Raw genomic sequence first — 8,970 nt, forward strand, 5'->3', positions numbered from 1 at the left:
AAATGTGCATAATCGTATTCTATAAATGTGCAATACCACATATACATGATATAAATTCAATTAATTGATTTGATAAAAATTCACTCACCGATTGCTGTCGCTGCTCCTGCTGCTACTGCTACATTCCTTTTCCGGAATACCGAGTCGTTCCATGGATGCCGCTTTCTGCTGTCATCATCCTGCTATATTCTCGAACTGCACATTAATAACGATCGCCCGATATTTTATTCGGCACTCCCAATATCACGGATAATATATCACACACGAGTAAAACGTAAACTGCACGCGAGAATTTCACTTGGCGCGACCGTTACATTTGCAAAAATACGTGAAAAGCACGTCGAGGCACACTGAACAGAAGTAAAGCAATTCGCTCCTAGAGTTTTGTAACTCTGTATGATTGCGCGACTACTAAAGTTTCATTATTGGCACGATCGACATTCTACCGAACGGATTGCGTACCCTCCTCGAGCAAATACGCGCACACGAAAACTTTGCCCGGAACGAAAATCAGCAGGACACGAAAGTGGCGTGACGTCACGTAACCTCATGGAAACGCAGGTCGAGGAAAGCGATGAGAAAACCGTTTGAATGAAAATTACGCGCCGAGATACAACAAACGGAGACAAATTCGTTTCGAGAATTTAGTATGCTCGCACGACGACTAGTAGCGCTTCACTTCACTTCACTTAACTGGCACTCGCGATACCGAACGTATCCCCTTTGAGAAACACTTTGCTCGAACACGCACACGAACATTTTACTCGAAACCAAAGAGACAAACGCATATCACGCGTTACAAATGAATACGATCTCACATGCCTCGCGGGTCGTCTGTTAGCGCGACGGCATTCTCAACAGACCACCGTACCTGCGCACAATGAATTCTGAACGCGAGACACGCACGGAATCGACAGTGCGTCCGACCGGCACTGGAACGTGAGGGAACAATGGCGGCAGCGGCGGACGTGACCGTTGGTAGGTACACTCGGTGGTACTCGGCGCTAGTCGGCGCGACTCGGCAAGTCGGCCGCCGAGTCGCGCCGACTAGCGCCGAGTACCGCCGAGTGTACCTACCAACGGTCACGTTCGCCGCTGCCGTGCCGGTAGTCGTGCTCCAGCGCCGGTCGGACGTGGTCGGACATTCCGTTGACTCTGTGCGTGTCTCGCGTGTGCCTCGCGTATTCAGTGCCGTACTTTTAACGTATTTTTCCAAGTGAAATTCTCGCGCGCGGTTTACGTTTTATTCGTGTGTGATATATTATCCGTGATATCGGGAGTGCCGAATAAAGTATCGGGCGATCGTTATTAATGTGCGAGAATAGCAGGATGATGTCAGCAGAAAGCGGCATCCATGGAGCGACTCGGTATTAAATATATTATTTTTTCAAGTGATACATTTCTTTACCTGCTTTTGTGTTTGAGTTTAGGAATGATATTTATCACATTTTCAGAATCAAAACTGGAAAAGGAATGTAGCAGTAGCAGCAGCAGCATCAGCAGCAGAAGTAGCGACAGCAATCGGTGAGTGAATTTTTATCAAATCAATTATTTGAATATGTATCATGTATATGTAGTATTGCACATTTATAGAACACGATATGCACATTTGCATAAAACAGATTGAAAACATGAATGCATGTAATTGTAAATTTCACGGGTATAGCATGAAACAAAACCAAATAAACGTGGACATAGCATAGAAGAAATCCAAAAAGTCATACACATTATCTACGGGATTCATAGATATTTGACTACATATAGTTCAATGTGCACATTTTGTGCACATAGAGGCGCTGATGGATGAAAACGACGCGATGACCGCTCTCACGTTCCTCTCTGATTATACTGAGCATAGTTAGAAAAAGTTCTTCAGACAATTATGTAAAATAACTGTTCCCATATGTTACTCTTTCTACACTCAAAACGAAATGAATATAAAATTAGATATTGAGAGCAAAGAGAGAAAGAATTCAAAGTACAAAAAGTTCAGCTGCATAGAATAAATCGAAAGTATCTTTCTATATCGCTTATATGGTCTTTTTCTTTCATCTTTTTTCCTTTTCTCTCCAATGCTTTGCGTACCTACGTATCTTATTCCGGGTGTCGAAAGTGTAACATGTGACCACAGCCCAGCACAGCCAGCAACAGAGAGAGAACAGGCGTATGTGTATGTGCAAAAAAAAATAATACTTTTGATTCAATTCGGCGAAACAATATATAATAAAGGATTACTGAACGCGATTGTTAAAAGTTCAGTTTAGTAAAATTGCGACTAACTATATAAATATTGACGAGATATCGCTGCATTTTTATTTATTGATTTCGAAATACATCAGAGTGCACATTGCTCGCCATTGTTATTGGAGAAATGACGGAGAGCCGACAAGTAACGTACGAAATCTCAAAGATCTTTGTACGACAAAATATCTCGGCTAAATAAGTGTACTTTTGCGAACTGGGGATTAGGTTAGTTTCACTGGACGAACAACATGGCGAATTAGATCAGAAAGAGAACACGCTATCGAGTGCCCACAGGTCAGGTGTCTCATCTCATATTTCAATTATTTTACCCGTACGAAATCCAACGATTTGCATCATTTCTTGCCCTTTTCTCCGACGATCGTTTGGTCAATTTCCGATTTTTACGTGAGATTGCTCTCACGCGACAGACCGTCTTCGTGAAGTCCCACAACATTGGAGAATAAAGCGGAAACTTTCACATTTTGATCTCTTCTGTTCAAACCGACACGCGAGCTCGGCGAGAGATTATTGTTTTCCGATCGTCTTGTGCTACACTGTGCTACACATATTCTACACGTGTCAGAGCACACTACTCATCAGTAGTGCACTTGTCAGTGACATCCTCAAATTGAATTTCGAAAAAACTCAAAGCATTATCAAACTAAGAAGTTGCAATGCCACGTTGAATTTGAATTGATAAAATGTGAAGATAAAATTATATCCTTATATACAGGTCTAATTGAGATCCAAATAAATTACAGAGCTTGGTGACTACGACAGTGCACACAGATTGCAGCGATAAAGTGAGACAACAGCATATCGAATGTCAGATTATTTGTTCGATCATTTTACATTTTGCTCACAGATTACCCTCTGTGGAATTTTAATAGACAAATTGTGATATAAATGTAGTAATATAAATATAAGAGGCATAAGGTTTTATTAGATTGTACTTTGAGCTCAAGGATATTTTCTTGATTACTTCAGACTACTGAAATAATTACAAATTGATGAGCAATATGGACAACACAAGCGAAGAGATAAACGTTGAAATAAAGGATGAGATAGAAGTGAAGGAGGAGACTCCAGATGTTGCTGGCAAGATATATATGAAGAAACTCGATCAGATACTGGAGGACCCCATGTTGAAAAGTACCAACGATGATGTGCAACGTGCGATCAAGGGTCTTCTAGAAATACCAGATGAAGAACTAAAGGAGTTTCTTGACGATGAAGATTTCATGGAAGGGCTGGACGTTGTAGACGCTTGGGAAGGGGATGAAGATAAGAATCGCGAGACCGAGCAAGACGTCACGAGATCTACGAAGAAGGGGAAAAAAAACCAAACATCTAGGTAGTGTCATTAATGTAAATTATTTTTATGTAATATTGTTATTCTATATACTTGATATTAAAAATAAAGCCGTATGTTGTATATTTTTCACGAGAGACAACACTTGCAATCATTGTAAGAAAGTTATAATGGTGCCTATAATAATTTATTTAAATTTGAGTTAATTACATTAATTTGTACTGTGCAAATAAGTTGCGTTTTGATTTTAGCAATTTAGTTGTAAGTTATTAAGCTACATTGTCAGATAATTTCCACTTTTTGCTACATGTGCGCTATGTTATGTGTGTATATAATCTATATTATATTTAATATGGAAGTTTGCATACTTTGAGCAAATGAATGATTATAACAGTAATTATAGGGAACATCGTCCAGAGCCTAAAGGATCATCTACGAAAAGTCACAAGAAATCGAAGAAAGAAGAGAAAAAACGTGAGGAGACTCTTCGTCGGGATCCTTTGAAGAGCACCAAGGACATTGAGAGAGATAAGATGCGGGCAAAGAGAGACACCGAGAACAAACTTCTTGCCGAAAAGGAGAAGGCAATCAAGCACTTGCTGGACTCAGACAACGTAGTTCCACCTGGCACGGAAACCGAAGCCATCCAGAGCATCGCAGAGGAACAGAACAGAGAACGAGCGCAGCGTGAAGCACGAAGTAAAGATCGTCGAAGGAGTAAAACGTTGGAACGTTACGGAAGACTGAGCCCGTCACGACGCAGAACTCCCGATCGATCTCGGTTAAGTCCTCAACGACGAAAAAGTCCTTTTACGAGCCCGGATCGTCATAGGAGCACGGAAAGGCACAGAAGTCCTTACAAACACAGCCCAAGTAGACGAAAAAATTCACCCCGATCCTATGACCGAAGAAGTCCCGTATTAAGTCCAGATCGACGAAGGAGCCCTAGACGATTTAGTGGGGAACGGCGATCCAGCATAGAAAGAAGATGGAGTCCTGGTGAGCGACTCCGTAGGAGACGCTCTGATTGGATTGAACGGTGAGAAGACAATCTTAACATTTTTGTTAAGAGATCTTTAAATACTTCGAAAACTATTTGGTTCAAGAAAGATTTAAAAGACTTACTGTCATGCAGTTAAAAAAATTTATTTTTTTATACTGTGTGCACAATAAAATCACAAATATTATTTTGTGTACAAATATGTTGTAATTATATAAAATTAGTTATTTGCGATAGATACAAATTTTCAAACCTTGTATTTTATATTTTATATTTCTACTGTATTGTACAAATGCATATATACGATATAAAAATGTATACTAGACTATAGCTTAGTGATTATCTTGGTTAAGCCGGAGAACCCGATCTCGTGATCGAAGGAGTCGCAGTACGGAACGTTCAAGAAGACGATTGAGCCGTTCGCCAGTAAGCAGACGATACAGCCCCCGTCGCCGGAGTCGCTCGCGCACACGTAGCAGATCATTGGAAAAGCGTGTGAGGAAGCGTTCACCCTTCATCAACGAACTAGCGAGACAACTGAGAAGCGAAGCGATGTCAACTGGCGTAAGTGCAAGTGGATACGTGCCGTCTACAATGATGGAAGGAATCGCACCATTACTCAACCCTACATTTAATCAAGAAGCGGAGCCTCGACCACCGACGCAGCCACCACCATCACAGCCACCACCACCACCGTCTCCGTATGTTCATCAAACGGGTCCAACGCCGCCATCATCTATGATACCACCTATGCAAAGTAGATCATCGTTTGTAAATTTTGAACCTGTGCCGGCTGCAACACCATTAATGAATTTCGAACCTATGCCGTTGCCATCCCTAGTACCCACTATGACTCCAACCAGTTATGCGTCCGGTCCTGTTCTCTACAATCAGCCGAATGCCACTGCACCTCCACCACCGGTGATGTGCTCACCGTTGCTTCCTATACCGACACCCTCGCCGCAGCCTGTACCCCCTCCAGCAATGGATCATGCGCATATGCCGTATAATTCATCGTATACCCTTCCTTTTGTCCAACAACCACCGGTTCCACCATTTGAATCTTCAAACAAACCGAATCACTCAGCCACACCTTCCGCATCGTCGCAGAGTTACACAGAAAAACAAAGACCGGCGTTATCGTCATACAACGAAACTTATTCTCCACATCAGGAACGAATGAAGACACCCGAACCGCCGATCATCTCCAAACCAAAAGTAATTGCAATACATACAATAGTGATGAGTATTTCATTTTGTCTTAAATTCGACAAGATGTTTATCACTATGTCGAAGTTAATGAATGATATTTTATTTTAATTTATTATACAAAGTAATGTTTCTTTGTATTTAATTTGTAGAAAAGAAATTAATATAATTTTTATCACTTGATCTTGCAGCAGAAAACCAGCTTATCCAGTCTATTGGAAGCATCTGTTTCAGCTAAAGGTGCGAGTATGTTTTTGACATGTATTTGATTGCGTAAAGATTTGTACAAACCTGATACAGTTTATTTTTTTTTTGATTGATCGCAAGGATATACTGTTTTTTATGTGTATCCTATTTATTGAACAATATTAATTTTTTATCTTTTCTTTTTTATTGCGTTTTTTAGAGTCCTCGAATATACCGGTACTATATCCAGGTAAGAACTTTTAATTTTCAAATTTGATTTAAACTGCTCTTTAATTGGGCTACATGAGTTGTGTAACATGTTTGATTAGATGTGCAATTAAAGTGTGCTTTTGTTCAAAGACATTTTTCTTTTACATAATTTACAACATGAAGATTGCAAGAAGCATAAAATATTTTTATAAACATTATGACATACATAATTTGGAATTTTCTTCTACGCAACTGTTTTCTTTCCATTGATAGGATTCAAGCCTGAAATAATGCGACACTGCGAACAAGCGCTATGCCAGCTTCCAATGGAGGATCCGCGTTTAAAGATGAAGGGTAGATTTTTCTACGATCGCACTGAAGAAAATGAGAATGTCAAAGACGTTTCCGAAGATCACACATCGAATTCAATACTTCTACAGAAAAGTAAAACCAAAATATTTTGGAAAGAGAGCAACGCGGAACAGCAACTGGTTTCGGTACCGGTTCCGAAAATACCAACTCAAACGCATCAAAAGATCTGTCAAACAGATGAAGTGGAAACGGAAAACAAGGGTGTGCAAGTGTATGTCACAATGGTCGATACTGCATCACAAGTCTATCCAGAGGAACTTCAGCAGATAAAAGAAGAGAAGCGGCCGATAATGGATCGTCTAGATTGGGGCGCACGGGATACATACGAATGTGCATCCAGATTTCGCGAAGTAGATGATCTGAGATGGAGTCTGAATAACTCTTCGCAGAGACGTACTTGGAATAGGCAGTCTCCTAGAAGATCCGACGAACAACAACATATGGAACAAACAGACCCTATGGACCACGAATCTAGAAATGTGAGGCTGGAATCTCCTGTTAGACACCATAGCAGAGATGATTTTTCTGATACGCGTGATCACTATAGTCATGACAGATATTCGCCGGACTATCATGGGCGTTCTTTAGAACGCGATGAATATCATGACAGAAGAAGTAATCATAGTCGTGGGGAAAGCCCAATGGAATTAGAAGAGTCCGATGATGAATTGATGACTGGCCATACATTGCAAAGAGGCATGGAGTGGCATGGAAGAGGGAAAGGCTCAAGAGGTAAGAGTCATAATTTGCGAGGAAAGTTTGCAGGAAGACCGTATCGGAGTCGTGGAAACTTTCGAGGCAAATTTTAAAATTATTTCATTGCATACCCAAAATATTGTTTCAATATAATATGAATAACATCAGTGACATCATATATGTATATGTGTACGTATATATGCATATATATATATATATATATATATATATATAGAAAAAAAATGACGAGAAATATTATCTTGAACAATATACAAGTAATATTAATCGATTAATAAATTGATTTTGATAATCTTGATGATACTATATGCATAAAATTATTTGATGTTAAGGATAAAAAGTGAAGAGAGTACAGTTTTACAGGATGAACATTCAAGTATGAGTTTACGGTGAACAGCAGTGAAAAAATAATTATACAGCATGATAGGTTCAACTATCTTTATGTATGAGTGCTCAATCAAAGGATTATTTGTGCATAAAACGCTGGAATGGTCATTAAAGTTCGCAAAAACATCACATCATTCAAACATCTTTTTTTAATATTACAAGAATGTAATCAAAATGATGTATACATACATGTAATATTTGTTGTAATATCTCATAGATATATATGACAAACACTGATAGTTCAACTTTTGTCATTTTGTTTGCCCCATTTTTAGTATGCATATTACTATAATAACACTACAATAAGTTTAATATAAGACAATTACTTACGATTGAGAAAACATGATATATGTAACGAAGAGATGTAATTAAAAATAAAAAATTAAAACTAATAGGAATTACAAATAAAATGTTTAGCGTAAAAATGTGAAAAAAGTATGCACTAATTCTATTTTTCATCCTAAAGATAATGTGAGAAAAGACATTCCCACGACTTGTTATTAGATTTCAATAGATTAAATGTCTGCTTTTCTATATAACACAGGAGCTCTCTATTTGTGCGATAAATCCCTTTACGTAAAATTAAAAATACATGTCTGGTCATAAATTAGTTTTTAAATTGCTTGTTTTATTCTTTTAGAAATTAAACATGCTGTTAATCCCAAGTATATAGTTGCATGCGTTGCGCGGTACCGCTCAAGTATTGCATCATGTTATAGTTTCATCTCGCACGTCATTCATAATTTTTTTGTTTTTAATAACTCATTTGCATTGATTTTTTGTCCCATTTTATATAGTATGATTTTCACAATATTTTATTGAATACCGTCTCGTCTCATGTGAGCTACTACTGCTACTATAATATCGTAATAGCTATGGAATTTATTACGATACAAATATCCGTGCATATAAAGTTTTCAATTGTTGAACGCTGTACTGTTTTTTACCAAGTAATTACGCAAGATATGTAAATATAATTATAATCGGAACATGGTTGTTTCACTGTTTAGATCATGCAATAACTGTTTAAAAAAATCGAATAAATGTTTCCAAAGTAAAAATTCAAATGATAAATTATTATATCTACAATTATGCTGTGTAAATGATGACGTAAATAAATATTTTCAATAAAATTATTGAAACATATTAATCCCTATGACATTACATTTAAATGTTTGCAGATGTAAAACAAGAGGTTCTCACATACGTAAGTTAAATTTCTGACTTTATTATGTATATTAAAAATTGTAGCAGTAAGATTGTTTCCAGGAAGTAATTTTTGCAATCTCTTTTTATAAAAATATAATTGTAGGTGTATAACTATTTCACGTACGAC

At 38.1% G+C, this 8,970-nt stretch overlaps 1 protein-coding gene and 1 long non-coding RNA gene across 6 annotated transcripts; one reads left to right on the forward strand and one right to left on the reverse strand.

The window, feature by feature from the left end:
* The first annotated feature begins 1,832 nt into the window (after window positions 1-1,832).
* Window positions 1,833-8,767, forward strand: LOC105828219 (serine/arginine repetitive matrix protein 1). Of its 5 annotated transcripts, none has more exons than XM_012666459.3 (7): window positions 1,834-3,598; window positions 3,951-4,595; window positions 4,910-5,774; window positions 5,957-6,005; window positions 6,172-6,201; window positions 6,435-7,265; window positions 7,580-8,767. In XM_012666459.3, exons 1-7 carry the CDS (start codon window positions 3,255-3,257, stop codon window positions 7,582-7,584), a joined length of 2,769 nt encoding a protein of 922 aa, XP_012521913.1. In that variant the 5' UTR covers window positions 1,834-3,254; the 3' UTR covers window positions 7,585-8,767. The 5 variants fall into 5 exon arrangements, with proteins under 5 accessions (XP_012521909.1, XP_012521913.1, XP_012521911.1 ...); XM_012666457.3 differs by having other exon boundaries at window positions 7,603-8,767; XM_012666460.3 differs by having other exon boundaries at window positions 7,611-8,767.
* On the reverse strand, window positions 4,687-5,513 carry LOC118644960. The gene is made up of 3 exons (XR_004962731.1): window positions 5,377-5,513; window positions 5,170-5,304; window positions 4,687-5,093 (listed from the first exon to the last, which is right to left on the reverse strand). It is a non-coding gene; the product is annotated as an uncharacterized LOC118644960 (long non-coding RNA).
* Window positions 8,768-8,970: the final 203 nt, after the last annotated feature.

This window comes from Monomorium pharaonis, chromosome 3 (genome assembly GCF_013373865.1).
Source record: "Monomorium pharaonis isolate MP-MQ-018 chromosome 3, ASM1337386v2, whole genome shotgun sequence".
NCBI lineage: Eukaryota > Metazoa > Arthropoda > Insecta > Hymenoptera > Formicidae > Monomorium > Monomorium pharaonis.

Coding starts and splice junctions, on each gene's coding strand:
- LOC105828219 (XM_012666455.3), top strand. CDS start 3,255: ATGAGCAATATGGACAACACAAGCGAAGAGATAAACGTTGAAATAAAG. Junction 3,599..3,950: donor AAAAAAAACCAAACATCTAG/GTAGTGTCATTA, acceptor TGATTATAACAG/TAATTATAGGGAACATCGTC. Junction 6,202..6,434: donor TATACCGGTACTATATCCAG/GTAAGAACTTTT, acceptor TTCCATTGATAG/GATTCAAGCCTGAAATAATG.